Below are 15,924 nucleotides of genomic sequence, written 5' to 3'. Positions count from 1 at the left end.
TTCCTGCTGTCTACAGGAAATTTGCTAAATGTTTATTACATTGCACATACAATTCCTATGAATGTGCATACAAATTGTCCATGTAGATGGACGGCTAAAATTTTGCAAATTAGTTACTAATTACACATGTATTTGATGGAAAATTAGGCTCTGCATAGCTAAAATATTGTATCATTCAAATTGCAATGTTTTCTGTAGTGATTTTGTTACCTTCAAAAACTCTGAATGCTTTTCTGCAGCTGGGCAGAGGCCATTTTGCAGAACTTGATTTTTGAAAATTTTCTTTTAATTTCAAATATTCTGAAGGGAAGAAAGATTTTGTAGAGTTGTTCAGTTCTATAACAAATGGAAAAAATATAATTAGAACCTGGATAAATACAGAAATGCATTTGGACAAGGACAAAAAGGAAAGCTAAAGATGCCTGTGCATTTTTCCCAATTACTATTATCTCTTCCAGTTGATGAAGATCACAAGAAAATGAGATTTTGTAGATATAGAACAAAATAATTCTTAAAATTCTTTTTGCCTCCCTAAAAGCTTCCTACAAACATAAGATACAGACCAAGAAAAAATCCTTTATCAGACTCCAAATATTCAGCTTTAAAAATTAAGACAGACTTTTAAAAACAGATTCTTGTCTGGGGCAATACACCCAGGGAAAACAACAGAAAGAGAGGGAAAAACACCCTTTAACATTTTTTCTTGCTATAGAAATAAATTGGACTGGGGAGCCAACAGATGAATTTGCAAAGTCAGTAGGTTAGAGGAAAGGCTTTAGCTACATAAACTCTGGGTCTCAATTTCAGAGCCAAGCTACTGTTCCAATTAATTGCAGTGGGCCCTAGGCAAGGGCAGTGGGGAAGCCCCTCTCTAACCCACTTTACAAAAGCTGGGAAGATTTATATGATTTAATTTAAAACTGGAGCTGAACTCTAGCAGGGGGAAGGAACCTCTTCCTCTCTTGGTGCTGCTGTTGCAGAGGTGTGTTAAGGAGGATTAATTTGTATATTTTATTTTCATAGCCCGGGTATATGGAAAACAGGTACGCAAATGAGTCTCCTTGTTTATTTTGTATTGCTCACTGTGCCTTTTGGCGAGTGAATGAGAACTGGGTCAAAACTGAAAAACAAGTATAATTATCCATCAGTACCCTTCCCCCAGGCATCCAGGGGAGGGGAGGGGGCCATTTGCATGGCTGCTGAGGGGAGCATTGCCCCCACTCTCCCCATGCAGCCCATGGCCCTAGGCACCTGCCTAGCTTGCCTATGCGTTAGCCTGGCTTTGGCTAACAATTGCACTCTTATTTCAAATTTCTGCCTTTTAAAAGAAAGGTAAGCCACATAAGGCTCAGATGAAAACCAAGCCCCCAAATCTAGTATTTTTCCTATTTTGTTGCCCAAAATCAGGGCTAAATCTATAGTTCAGTATCTAAACAAGTTGCCTGATCTTCAGAGGAATAGAAATGGACTGGCAGTTCCCACTAGCTTCACCAGCAGAAATGCGGCAAATCTGAAAATTCACAGCATTTTTATTTACGTGCCTAAATATGGAACCATAAGAGATGTAGCAAAGTGGATTTGAACACTTATCTACTCTGTGGTTTTGTAACATGCAGCTTTCAAGCTTTGCTTGTGGTCAGTTTGTAAAAACAGCACAGAGCAAAAGGTGACTTTCTAAATCCCTAATTGTTTTTGAAAATGACTTTTTAAAACAAAATGAGATTAAACTAAAAGACACTTGCAGACTATATCCAGAATATATCATAGATTAGCATGGGGATTACAGTTTCAATTCAGTAACATTAACATAAAATATAAAGAATATTGGCAAATGGTATTTTAGTAATCTGCACAGAATTTAAAGCAAGACTGGAGTTTCAAAAATGCCTTTTAAAAGAATTTAGGAGTCTCTTGTGAGAAAGTGTTTACTATATTCTAGATTAGTCTGGCATCACGCATTTCCCCTCATACATTGATTTTATTCATTTCTCTAAGGATATGATATAATCAATATTTCCTGGTTGATTTAACACCTGCTCTTCTTGTAATGCACTGCTCTAGGATTATGATAAAACAAAATAAACATAGCTTAACTGTTTTCAATTATGCTGCTAAGTGACAGCCAGAGATGATCCCAACAGGGTGCAGGGCCAGGGGCAAAGCAGCCTGTGCGGGGCGCCCCTCCCCATCCCATGGCACACTTACGCCAGGGAGTGAAAGCCTCAGCACACTGGACGTGCTGGGAGGGGTGGTGGCCAGAACTTCCAGCTGGAACAAACAAAGAGATAGATGTCCAACCTGCCGGGTGGGAGTGCAGACTAAACGTCAAACATGGCAGCTGTGGCCTCTCCACCTGGCTCTGCGGAGCCCTCCAAAACATGGGGGGCGGTTGCTCCGATTCGCCCCTGGTGATAGCTCAGTGTAAAGATTTATGGGTTTCTTCAATTCCATATTCCTTCATTAACATTATTTATACTAATTACATCTCATAAATGTATTGTGTTTTCTAGTTGTTAAGGTTTTATTTACAGGCAAACTATGCAGTAGCACTTTTTTATTGCTAGAAAACCACGTGCTTGCTTAACAACATAATTACAAACCTAATTCTTACTTCACAAAAAACTGCATACATGCCCTACCTTGAAATGTTAGCATTGTTGCAAATACTCTGTGACATTTATTCATCTTCTCTCTATAATGCTTAAACATGCTTTGTGGAATAGCTTTTTTCTAAACAAACAAGTCCTTACAATAATTAACAGGAGTTATGCACATTATGTGAAATCCATTCCATGTGCATTAAGGCAAAGGAATATCGAGCTTTATAAAAATGGAGTGTGAAGGTAACTGCAGCCTTTAAGTAATTTATGTGCAAGGTATTGGGAGAAGTTATTATACGTACAGGGTGTTTTCACATGTGCTCCAGGGTGGGGGGGAAGGTGCTCTCTAAGCCGCTCTAATTAAAGTGCCTGCAGAGTCTCATGTATCAGTGTCTGGCACTTCAAAACAGTGCTGGGGGTGCTTTAACTAAACCTCATTGAATAAGCTTCAGTTAAAGTGCCTCCACTGCCCTTATGAAGTGTGGGGACGCTGGTACATGCGACACTGCTGACTGCTGGAGGTGCGCTAATTAGCATGATTCAGCAGACTTGATTAATTTGTAATTACAGAGCATTGGAGCAGCCTCCCACACATCTCTAGACACCCACATTGGATTCCTTCTTTACCAACCTATGCAGAGGTGATGCCCTGTCTTCTAGCCTGCACAGGGTAGAGTTCTGCAACATGCAAGAAATACACTAAGCCCAGCAGTACAGTGCTTCCATCTGCACTGCTTTCAGCATCTTTACTTATGATTTAAGTGTCGTGCAGGGCTTTGCTCTGTATATAGTAAAAACATTTAATCCACAATGCTTGAATCTGTCTTTTTAATATTCAAGTTTATAATTCTGACCTACATTATTCTAAAAGGCCCCCTCAACATGCAGAGCAGTACATTTACCCCTTGCTGCTCCACATCCTTGTTCACTTCCAAGGGACTGCTATTCATTATGCCTCTTTAACTCCCTAGAGTGAGGAGTGGCAGAGCTGAGGATTCAGACAGGTGGGTTAGGTAGGAAGTAGCAAAGGGTAGAACCCAGCAGCTCTTGTGGCTTTTAATTTATCATCAAAATAAATGAAGAAATAATTCTTTTATGATTAAATGAAACATTTGAGAAGTGACCCTTTAATGAGTGAAAGACAAGCTTATCTTTTACTGGATTAACTGTATAGTTGGGAGAGCTACTGGATCACTTTTTAATGTGATGATCTGGGAATGTATGCATTTGTGAAATTTGGAGTTTGCAGTTTGGTTGTTTAGCTACAAGGAGCCAAACAAAAATAAAAACATAAACATTTAAAAAAAGGAAACATTTTTAAGTGTTCTAATATAGACATTGATAAATATTTAGAAAAGAATGCACAAAAAAGCACTGTTGCCTTGTGAAGAGCTATTATTTGGAAACTAAAGTCTACAATGAAAAGGCGAAACAGATTTTAAACCTATGTAAATGCAAACAAATCCCAATGCAATCTTAGCTGTGGAGTCATTACTGATGTGTATAAATTGATTAAATTCTACTCTCTATGCATTCACCCTACTGGAAATGATCATAATTCATTTGTACTCATATAGGACAGCAGAGTTTGACTGTATATGGTCAGCAAGGATTTTACTATATTTTTACTACGTATTTATTTATGCCAAAAATGAAAGAAAAAGTTACCAATACTTTCTATACATAAAAAGTTTCATTGCTATACCTGATTGGAAAAAGACTCTTGCAATTATTGTGCGACACAGTGGACATGGAGTACTGGTTGGGTTGTCTTTGGCAAGCATCCTTAAGCAAGGCTCACAAAAGATGTGGTGACATGGATAGCACATGTATGGATTAAAATAGACATCCAGGCACACTGCACAAAGGTAACTTTCTTTATCTCCTCTGTGTTCATGCTCATCATCTATGTTGACATTATCATTTGAAATCTGCAAAAAAAAAAAAAATAAATAATTATTCACAGATAAATATAAAGCATCAGTCAGGGAAGAAGTAAAGGGTCATTTATAATATTTACATGTCAGTAAATAAAGATGTGATTCCTACTGGGCAATATGTAATTCTTTCAATGAGACGATGAAACATTCTGTTGTTAGAAATACCTTTTACAAAAAAGTATTTTTGTAAAATAGTCAAATGAGAACTGAAATCATTGTGAGAACCTAAACAGGAAAAATAACCACATAGCCTGGGGGAAAAAAGGATAAAATATAACAGTTGCTAAGTAGTCTCTTAACATTTTTCTTCAATTTCTTAAAATTAAACTCTTCATCTTAATATTTCTTGTTTTTCTGTAATTTTATCACAATGAGGATCTGCCAAGTTTAACCCACAAATACAGTAACCAAAGCCAAGCAAACAAAACACTTTAAACCAATATGTATTTACTAGGGGTGTGTAAAATGGGCCATACTCGATTTGGATTCAGCCTGAATCAGGGGACAGTGATTCAATTTGTTGATTCAGATCACTGTCCTGATTCGATTCGAGCGAATCCGAATCTGGAGATTCGATGCTGATTCAGAGAATCAGTGATTTGGCCATAGACACAGCTTTAAATGTTTTTTCTACATACCTCAAGGTACCAGGTGGCTCATGAATACTGAGATGCTAGGGTGGATGGAGCATCGCACCGGGGGGGGGGGGGGGTGTCAGGTCGGGTCCTCCGCATGCTTGGTGGCAGACCCAGAAGTGGACCATAAGTATTTCTGGTGCAGTTCCAGGTCCGCTGTCGAGCACATGGTCCCTACCCCCGCGTTCCCCTGGCTCAGCAATTGGCCACAGGGAGACCCTGGGTGCCCCCCAGATCCAGAAGGCACCAGTCACTGAGCCAGAGGCGTCCCCCTGCGAGCTCTGAGGCGGACCTGGAAGTGGACCGGAAGTGCTTCTAGTCCACTTCTGGGTCCACTGCCGAGTGCACTGGGAAACTGTCCCCACTCCCGTGGGACACTACATCTGCCCCAGCTTCACAGCATTCACGAGCCGCCTGGTACCTTGAGCTACGTAGAAAAAATATTTAAAGCTGTGTCTATGTCCGAATCATCGAATCTCTCTGAATATCTCCAAATCAATCTGGAGGGTTCTGATTTGATTTGGAGAGATTAAAGGGTCTCCTAATTTTATTCAGATTCAGAGATTTGGCCACTGAATCGGGCCAAATCTCTGCTGAATCAAATCAGCGACCAAAGCTTCGCACAGACCTAGTATTTACTTCTCCCTATGAAAAATGCACGGTTCATTTGTGAAGGACATGTTCCAGTGAGGATAACAACTTGCTGTTTATTTGAAACAAAGCCACAACTTATTACTAAAATACACAGACTTAGGAGTAGAAAGTCCAGGAATCTTTTAAACAAATTAATAAAACCTTGGTTTTGCCTACACCAGCTGCTCATTTTCTTGCACTGATAGCCCTGTAGGGGGGGACCCACCTGCTCTTTCCACATGGTTTGCAAGACTGTATATGCACAAAAACTTTAAAACTCTTATGCCAAGTACCAGTATTAGCTAACCTCTCATTCTCACTCAGAGATGGAGCGGGGCGGAGGGAGAAGGGATGTCTGTGCTTTGGTCCCATGTGATGATTAAGTATAGTCTATCCCTAGGGATTTATTTTGTTTCTCAACTATTTATGAATTAAGGAGCCCTTACTACAGGGTTGCCTTTAGAAATTCAGAAGAGAGGCTGGCACAGGGTTATCAAAGAAGTAACTTTTGTGTTTTGCTCAGACATCTCTGTCTTCTACTAGGATTAGGGACATTAATGAATTGTGGCAATGAGCAGAAAACAAGTCAGGTAGGTAATGACACAAACAAAAAATCACTATGAGCACTATGAGGCCAAAAAGTCAAGCCTTTGCAGACCCCCAGGCAGGGAGATGAGGGATGGAAGGAAAGGAAAAAACTATGGAGACTGGATGGGAATGACTAACTACAAGTCAGCCATGTTCTGCAGGCCAATTAAGCAGTTCAGAATGTTGGGAGCAAAAGGACTTAGAGGACTCCAGAGTAATAGGAGGTTCCCAGGAAGGTTTGAAATCTTTATAATATACGCAGCCAGTGAAATCCCAGAGCTTACTGCAGTTAGTGCAGGATGATAATAACTCTAATGTGCAGTGAAACCCTATTTAGGAGTAATTTCATTAGTGGATCAGGAGATAAAGTTATTTTTCATAGATTTACACGTTCTTTATCAGACCTACAATATCTGCCTGCCCCAACACACTGTACCAGTTAGTATTTCAGAGTTAAAAACAAGGAATTTCCAACATGCAGTAAGTGCAGCATCACTTGAGTACCACATAGCAGCTAAAATGTTCACCAAACCCAAGTCTCATATTGAACTTTTGTTATTGTATAAAATCCAAGATGACCTCAAATTTAAGATGACCCCCCAATAATTAGATTCTATAAATTTATTATAATTTTCCATGTATAGAATCTAAGTAGTGGAAGGCTTTATTAAACTCATCCCCATGCCCCACTTTTGTGGCAGAGAAACTAGCAATGGGGGTAAGTGGACAGACCTCTGTACCTTGCTTCCCTGCCCCTGGTCCGCTGTGCCTGCCCTCCCTGCTACTTGACCCCTGCCCCTGCTCTCTCTGAAGTGTGGACCATGGTCAAAGAAGCCAAACCCCTTGTGATGGCGTCGTCGCTGGAGTCTTCTATTCACCTCACCAATGCACCTTTGCCTCTGGAGCCCATGTCCTGTGACTGGGAGGATCGATGAAAAAAACTATCTGTGCCCCCAGATCCCTAAGCCCAGCCCCCAGAGCCCTGTAGACATACATGACTCAGCCCAGACTGCTCCTTGCCATATCATTTGTGCCCATGTGAATGAGCAGCATGGGATGGTGGTTGGAGGGCCAGACAAGTTTGGAGATCCTGTCTGTCAAATCCCGGACATGAGCTCCAGGCACGCAGCAGACCTCATGGGCTAAGGGGTCAGGGCAACAGATTGCTCCCTCTGTCCCCCTAAGGAGGGAGTCACCCACCGCGATAACTTTGCACCTTCTTCTAGGCACAGGTGCTGGTGGCCCTCTGTCCTCACATGCTGGAACCGGCAGTATGGCTGGCTCAGTTGGTGTGAGAGGTGTAAAATGATTGTGCAGTTCCAGGGAAGTGGTAACCCTGGTGTTGTGCCTCTTTGGGCCGGAAACAACCGTTGTCCAGGCAACCCCAACCTGTACTTCATGGCGGTTCCTTGGTTGCGCCACACTGTCACCAGCCATCAGGTGGAGAGCCTGAAGGTAAGAGTCCAGCTCCTGCTCTGCATGTCTAATGGAGCGCAGTCACTGAACTGTTGCCTGGAGTTCCCTGATCTGGTACCCCAGGGCCTCCACCATTGGGCACACCCCAAAAGGGGAGGTATCAGTGCCCCCAAACCCAGCTACCTGCAGTCTTGCTAGGCAGCCTCCACATGGAGCCAGGGGCTCCGTCTGAATGGAGGCCAGGGCAAAGGGTCCCACCCAGGTGGGGGCAGGGACTGCAGGCTCCGTTTGGGTATAGACCAGAACCATGGGCTTCATTTGGGTTGAAACCCCAGTGGTGTCAGAGCAGGGGAGTCCAGGTGCAGGGGGGAGCCTCCGGGTGTGATGTGTCCCACCCACCATGGTCCTTGAAGTAGTCTGGCTATTACTGTGCAGACTCTTGGCTACGGCTCAGTGCCTGAAGCCTCATGCCCTCCTGCTCACCCTCCTGTGCAAACTCCCATGCTAACTCACATGCTGGGCAGAGAAGCACAACTGTTTGTATGTCCCATTCGTGTGGCTCCCTGGAGGGCTGGGCAAGTAGGAACCAGGGCAGGGCGAGCCCCTCCTTGGCTCCTCTCAGCTGCCTCCCTGCAGCTGGCTAGTCCCTCCCACCATGGGCCCCGCTCACCTCCGCTCTGCTGGGGGTCAGGCAGGGTCTGCTGTGGCTGCTGGGGTTGCCAGGGTGTGGGGGTATGATGGGCTTACACTCATGCATCTCTCACCACTCCCAGACCCAAACTGAGGGTCCCACACAGGTGGGGGCAGGGAATGCAGGCTCCATTTGGGTATAGGCTGGAACCAAGGAAAATTTGAGATGATTTTTAAGAATGGTGATGAAGTATCCCTCTAATGCAGGGGTTTTCAATCCCTGGGCCACAGCCTGGGCCGTGGTGGGTCGGCTGCTGGACCGGAAGTAGACATGGACTGGCACAACACAGCCCCCCAGAGCTGGGCAGAGAGGCCGTGGCGCCTTCTGTAGGGCCCATGGCAGTGCAGGGTTTGGCTCCTACCCAGGGGCTGGGCCGCAGTTTGCCAGGCTGTGGCATAAGAACTTTGGGAATCCCTGCTCTAAAGGGCTAAGATCATCCCATTTAAAACTATCAACTGAATCCCTCATACTAGCTGTATAGGACAAAGCTTTTCACGCAAACTCCTACAATACCATATTTTGAAAAGACATGAAACCACAGATAAATACAGAAGATGAAACACATGTGCTAAGACTATACTGCAAATTGTCAGGGGTTGATAAATGCTGGCATAAGCGGTATATGGGAAAAGCATACCCAAGTATTGCCATTAATTGAAACCTGCCTGGTTAACATCATCTCCCTAAAGGTCAGAAGTAGCAAGAACAGACATCTGATACAGGAACAGACAATGATAAAGTGAAGATGCTTAGAGATTTCACTTTGCAAATAGTTAAGCTAGTGGAACCCACAAATACAAACATCCTTCTGATTCAGAGGCTTTTGGACCATATTCCCATATCACATTGTTTTTCTTTTGGATAAGCATCTGGAAGAGCAGGAAAAAGGACATATCTTTAAATATCAAGTCTTAAGAATGGAATGATAAAAAACGTTGAGAGGAATAGCCAAAGTACTATCAATTATCATAGGTGCCCTATGACCTCTGCCTAAGACCAGAAGGTCCACTTTAATGATCTCAACATTTTCATCAGCATCCAACATTTCTAAAGTGTTGTTATTTAGGAAACACCTTTCTTATTATGACAACATCTTGACCTTTAAAGACCTGGCCAAACCTGAATTCAAAATGGAAGATTGCCAACTCATAGATAGTGACATCAACCCATGATATATATGAATGAAACAACTCACAGCCCTAATATGGCACTTTTGATCTCTACCTCTCTAAACACCTTACAGAAGGAGGTAAATATCATTATCTCTACTTTACAAATAGGGAAACTAAGCTGGGTATCCAGGAAGAGAAATGTTTTAGAAAGAATATCAGAGAGAGAGAGAGAGAGAGACAGAGAGAGAGAGAGAGAGTGGGGAGAGAGAGAGAGAAAAAGAGAGAGAAAGAGAGAATCACAGAAAAGTAGGGCTGGAAGGAACCTCAGGAAGTCATCTAGTACTACCCCCTATTCAAGGCAGGATTATCCCTATTTAAACCATGTTTGTCTAACCTATTTTTAAAAACCTGGGAACAACCCTCACACACAACCATGAGTCATCATGTCCAAAACATCAAAAACACCTATTAACTTGTCAGAGGTCAAACAGGGAAATGACATCAGTGCTGATGTTCTCCTGCAAGGACAGGAAGGAGTTTGTTAAAATATGCTCAAGAAATCTAAGGGATGATGCAAATAAGAGACTGAATAGAGGAGGAGTGATCTTGTGTAGAGCATCAGATTTAGGAATCATTGGTATTAAGACGGTAATTACAATGAGTCATTGAAACCAAAAGGGAGTATGCAGGAAGTCCCACAAAACCCCCCCAAACATTTTCTCCAACATCCCAAAATAGAAGAAAACCCCTCCTTCTAAAAGTATTCAGATTTGCAGTTGACTAGCTTAGAATGTTTTCAGTCAGTTTTAAATATGTTCACGTCCTGTAAAAAATAAATAAGACCAAGAAAAACTGAATTGTGTATGTTTAAAATGGTCTTGAAAAGATACCTATCTGAAATAAATTGTGGAGAAAATATGTAACATTTATTTGTAAAAATACTAACCTAAAAAACTTAATGATCAAAGTTAGAATATTTTTAAAGGCCGTGAAGTAAACAGGAAAGGATTGTTCCATATTAAGTCACTTTTTAAACAGAGACATGAAAGCCAAAAGATAGCTGAATATGCTTTTAGCAATTCAACTACAACTCTAAGCCTAACTAGAGGCTGACTTATTTGTACATAATAAATATACCAATTAATTGCTCTGAAATGATAAAGCAATGATAATGGAAGGTATACATGTTACTAGGGTCCTATCAGCTTGACCTTATATGAAATAAAAACTGATGCAGCAGAATGCAATGGACTTGAATTTTTTCCATCTAATTAATGTAAGATTAGCATTCTGAAACTGGGTTTCGTTTAACTGTGTGCAAACGGAAAGTTTCTTGTCCTAAATGGATAAGGAGAAAGGAAATAAATCAACACGTAAACACTCAAGCTCTCAAATACAAAACCCTATTTTAACTCAAATCTCAGAACTGCTGTGACATGCTGCCTGTGACGTTACTGCCAGTAATAATAAGCTACTGCATAGTCAGTGTCACCAAAAAGCTGTTTGGGGATGCTATTGTGCAGTAACACTGGTTACTGCACAGTCAGCATCTCCTGTAGGTGTGGCTGCTGTGACTGTAAATGAATAAATATATAAAAAATAAAATAAACAACAAAAAAACCAAACTAGACTATGAGTATGTTACACCAATTTTTAAAGAAGGTTAACTTGGTTTTGGTCACTGTCTACAAAATGTTAGACACAAACTAGATCTCTGGCAATACTAGAGACATTTTGAGATGACTGTTTCCAGAATGCACATGCATATAAGACAGAGGAAAATCTTTCTAACCTTGGAGAAAATGCTAACCACTTTTCCATGGCTGTGAAGCATCCTATATGGAGTTAACAGTTTCTTTACACAGAGTACAAAGATATTTTTCACCTCCTAGATGGCATGGAACCTTGCTTCATGGAGCAGGGTTGCTGGACCTGGGAGTGGGTAGGTGCAGGATAGTGCATCTGTTACAGAGTCATAGAGAAGTAGGGCTGGAAGGGACCTCTAGAGGTCATTCAGTACAACCCCCAAACTGAGGCCGGATCATCCCTATCCAAACCATCCCATACAAAACATAATCTAAACTCTGTGCAAGATTGCTGTCAACAATGACACAACACAGACCTAACACCCTAATCTGCCACAGGTAAAGCAGGGGAACCATGGCAGCTAATGTCCTGCTTCTATACAATGTTGTCCCAGGGGGACAAAAATGGAGGCACCAGAACAGCCTCCCATGGCGGGACCCAAGGCAGGACTGACCTGCCCAAAGAAAGAAATAGAAAGCCCTGAAAAGAGGGTATACTTTACTGTCCCCAGGAAAAGCAGAGCCATGCCAAGAAGGGACACCGGCATGGTTCATCAGCCACTTTTATTGCCAGCTGGGAACGGCGCCGGAAGATGATGTCAGCAAAAATCGCCACCTGGCAGATTTAAAAGCCGGCGGCGGAGAAATGGAAGAGGGGACAGCAACAACCGAGCCAGAGGGTGAAGCTGCTCCCTGGGCTGCAAATCAGCAGGGTTGGCAGCTCCGAAGGGGGCTGGATGGAGACCTGCAGGAGGGGTCTCAACCCCATTAGAAGAATCACCCACCTGGTTCGGCAGGGCAGCCAGGTCAAGGAGGGATGGCGCTGAGGGATCTCAAGGACCACAGATGCCAGACCTGTGAGTGGGGTGGGCAGAGGCCCATACCCCAATTATTCTTTTTTTCTCTTTTTTTTTCTGTTACTTTATTTTGGAGGGTGCACGGAGGAACCTCCAGGTGACCCCAGATCAAGAGAGGACCAAGGCAGCACAGCAGAAGCCTTAGAGGGAGAACGAACACAGAGACAAGGATGGTCCCATGCCTTGTTGTCATCTGGGGTAAAAGGTTACTGAGGGATGGGCAAGGAGAGAAGGTAGACAAGAACACCAGGAAGGGACAGGCTGGTGACCCATCATCCAGTGGTCCTGAGGGCTGGTGCATGGCTGGGGTGTAGGGGAGGTGGAGTCCCAAGAATGCCCACAAAGGGCAGCACCCGGTCTGCGAGGATCCGTGAGGAGGAGCCCCACCACTGAAGAAAAGAAGACCAAGTCATGGCAGGTGAGTGTCGGGGCCTCTCTTGGGGTTGAACGTGATCCAACACACATCCTGGGGACACACCCTGCAGCCAGAACCGGGTGTGCGCTCTAAGGTCACTAGAGAGCACCTAGATGAGACCAGGTAGGTGCAGTTGTCGATATATGCTCGAGGCCCCCAGTAGAGGGCCACACCCCCTGCTAGAGAGGAAGGCAAATCCCCCACAGTGCATACCCATCTGACTGGGGGGGGGGGGAAAATTCCTTCCTGACCCCAAATACAGCAATCAGTCTGACCCTGAGCAGAGGGACAAGACCCTTTAGCCAGGTACCTTTGGCTTTGGTCCCAGCAAGAATATTGGCACACCCCAGTTAAGGTTCCCAGCCTTGGATGTAGCCAGAACCCAGTGCGTCTGGGAAGGCTTAAAAACATCTTGACACATATAACAGAAAAGGGGTGGGGGGACAAACAGCTAAGCCCAGAAATATAGGAAATAACCATGGTAGAACATAGGCATAGATATACTTAGATCATCCCCAACTAGTGGCTGTTCAACCTCTTCTTGAATACTACCAGTGATTGGGAGTACACAACTTCCCTAAGCAGTCTATTCCACTGCCTTACTATCTAAACGGTGAAGAAGTTTTTCTGGATATCCAATCTAAACTTACTTCGCTGCAACTTCTAGCCATTGGTCCACGTCCTCCTCTTTGCAGCCAGAAAGAACAGGTGCTTTCCCTTTTCTTTATGGCAGCCCATCAAGTATTTGCTATCATGTCCCCTCTTAAGCACCTTTTCTGCAAGCAGAACATGCCTACCTCCTTCAGCCTTTCCTCATATAATCTGCCTTCCAAGCCCTTTATCACCTTTGCTGCCTGCCTCTGGACCCTCTTCAACTTCTCCACATCCTTTTAAAATGTGGAGCCCATACAGTTTCAGGAGCTGTAGATTATACAACCATTTTCATATCTAGAAAGAGGAATAATACATTTTATCATGATTTAATGTAGGGGGTGCTGGGATGTGTAATTAATAGCTGTAATTTTCATTATACAAAGCACTAAATATTATCATTCTGAAGGGACTAGATAATCTGAAGGATTATCAAGGCAATCCTTCTATTTATATTTGAGTATTAGATATGGTTCATGAGATTTATTAGTCCAACCTGAGTTTTCAATTACCTTTTCAAGAATCCAGTGCCATAAAACAGTTAATAATTTTCAGGAAACCTTATATTATGTCACCTTTGAATAATGAAATTGATCATTCACTCTCATTGTTCAATGATTACCTGGAATGATTTAGGCCACAGTAAGCACGTCTATGCAAGACACTTACTGAGCAGTTGACTAATTAGCTGCACAGTAAACCTCTCAGCATCTAAACTGAATCCGTGTTAGGGAGCACAAAACTAATAAACTCAGCAGCAGGGTAGGACTTGTAAATACAAGTGGAATTTTTTCATCCGCAGCAGTGTACGTGTAGATGCTGAGTTGGCTGCCTGGGGTACAAGGGTGCTTCAGTGCAGGGCCTGCCTGCTGGTTAGCTCCATACTACCTGCATGCACCAACCAGCCCCTCTGCAGTGCATTGAGCCTGGTCAGAGCAACCCCTGGGCTGGTAGGCTGACCCCCGCCAGATCCCTGCCAGCCAAGACTACTGCGACCTGGCTCAGTGTACTGTGGTCTGGGTGCATGTGTAAACTGTGCGCCCAGGAGCAATAGACTGCAGAGCAATAAGCTCTGCAATTTATTGCTACCCCCTAATGGCATGTGTAGGCACACCCAGTAAATTTGCAGTTTACAGTGGAAGATAAGCGTTCAAGCATAGTGTTATCAGAATCATACACCACAGGTTGAAGAGAGATGTCAGAGAATGGAGGATACAGGTGGCTCCTGTTTCATGCAGCAATAGTCCCCTGAAGGGCTGGACATGACTGGAAAAACACAGTGGATTTTATTAAGGTTTCATTTTTCATATTCTTCAACCTAATTTTACATTACTATTTAACATACATTGTTGTTTTTTACTTTTTAAGATCAGTATAATTTAAATTAAATACTTAAGTTAAATATTTAAATTTAAGTGAAATTATGACTTTTTGTGATTATTTAAATGACAGCAAGCAAGCACAAATTTAAAATGTTTAGGAAAATCACCATGACATTTTTTACTGACTAAGCTTAGCAAAAATTCTTCCAAAACAGGCTGAGTCCCTTTGGGGTATATGCACCTTCAAACACTGTTTTGGTTAACTAGCATATTCCATGCAGAGTTGCATCTTAAAAAAATTAGAATGGGTCAGAGACTAATGCCTATGGCCTATATATCTATATTAAAAGTTAGTAATTTGCTTTACTTGCTCTCTAAATTTCTTCCTCTATGACCACTCACTAATATAAAAAAAAAGGTAAAAGCTTCAAAGCAGGGCTAACTAGCTTAAAAAACTCTCTGGAGCTACCTATTGCCAAGAGCCATATCCTCCTTTTAAGCCCTCCTGCTTTGGTTTGGGCTGAATAAATTGCTCATGGGAAAAACAACTATAAAGGCACTTTCTTCTATAGATAACTTTTGTTTAAAGCAAAGATTGTTTCTATTTTTTGTATTACTTAGGAATAACTGTAGGCAATGAAGTTGATAATTTGCTGTAATAATGGTGTAATATCACCATTTCTGAGGCAAATAATAATTATATGTAGACTGCATATACTTTTGATTAAGCTGTTATAAGTCAGAAATAAAACAACACGTGAAATTCATAAAATGCTTAGATTTAAATATAACTACAAAAATATAATATATGTACAGATAATTCAGAGACTAATAGGAGATTACTTAATTAAACATAGCTTAATCCTGCTTTCATGTAATGAACAAGTTTTCACAGACAGCTAACAAACTTCTTACCAGTCCTAACGTACAGTGAATTTATTTATTAAAATCTTTGCTTACAGCTTTGTTCCACTCATCCCTCACACTGTATTGGATCTGCATATTGAAAAGACGAACCATGGTGATTCCAAAATGGTATTATGAACATATTAGTTGTGGCTCTATTCTAATATATTAAAAGCCTTTGTCTGTCTGTCCATAATGCTTTATTTGCGCTCTGATTGGTTGTCTCAGCAAACAATTAGAGTGCTCTGCACAGACAGCTACACATGGTGGAGCACCACTATGACAGCAAGGACTGAGGGGCCGGAGCAGGGGGACGAGGCCAGTGGGACTGGCCTCATTCCCAGCCCCCCCCC

The 15,924-nt window shown here is 42.4% G+C and overlaps 1 protein-coding gene across 4 annotated transcripts in view; it reads right to left on the bottom strand.

The window, feature by feature from the left end:
- RNF180 (ring finger protein 180) overlaps positions 1–15,924 on the bottom strand; it is a 169,899-nt gene that overhangs the window by 81,085 nt on the left and 72,890 nt on the right. For all 4 annotated transcript variants that reach the window (XM_025213311.1, XM_014523674.2, XM_006031646.3 and 1 more), the window contains 2 exons: positions 4,306–4,531; positions 211–336 (listed from right to left, as the gene is read on the bottom strand). In XM_025213311.1, coding sequence (XP_025069096.1) covers positions 211–336; positions 4,306–4,531 — 352 coding nt within the window. The remainder of the gene's footprint in view (positions 1–210; positions 337–4,305; positions 4,532–15,924) is intronic.

Source organism: Alligator sinensis, unplaced genomic scaffold, assembly GCF_000455745.1.
Source record: "Alligator sinensis unplaced genomic scaffold, ASM45574v1 scaffold1258_1, whole genome shotgun sequence".
Classification (NCBI taxonomy): domain Eukaryota; kingdom Metazoa; phylum Chordata; order Crocodylia; family Alligatoridae; genus Alligator; species Alligator sinensis.
Note: the sequence above shows the minus strand (reverse complement) of the source record. Positions and strands in the feature narration are given on the sequence as shown.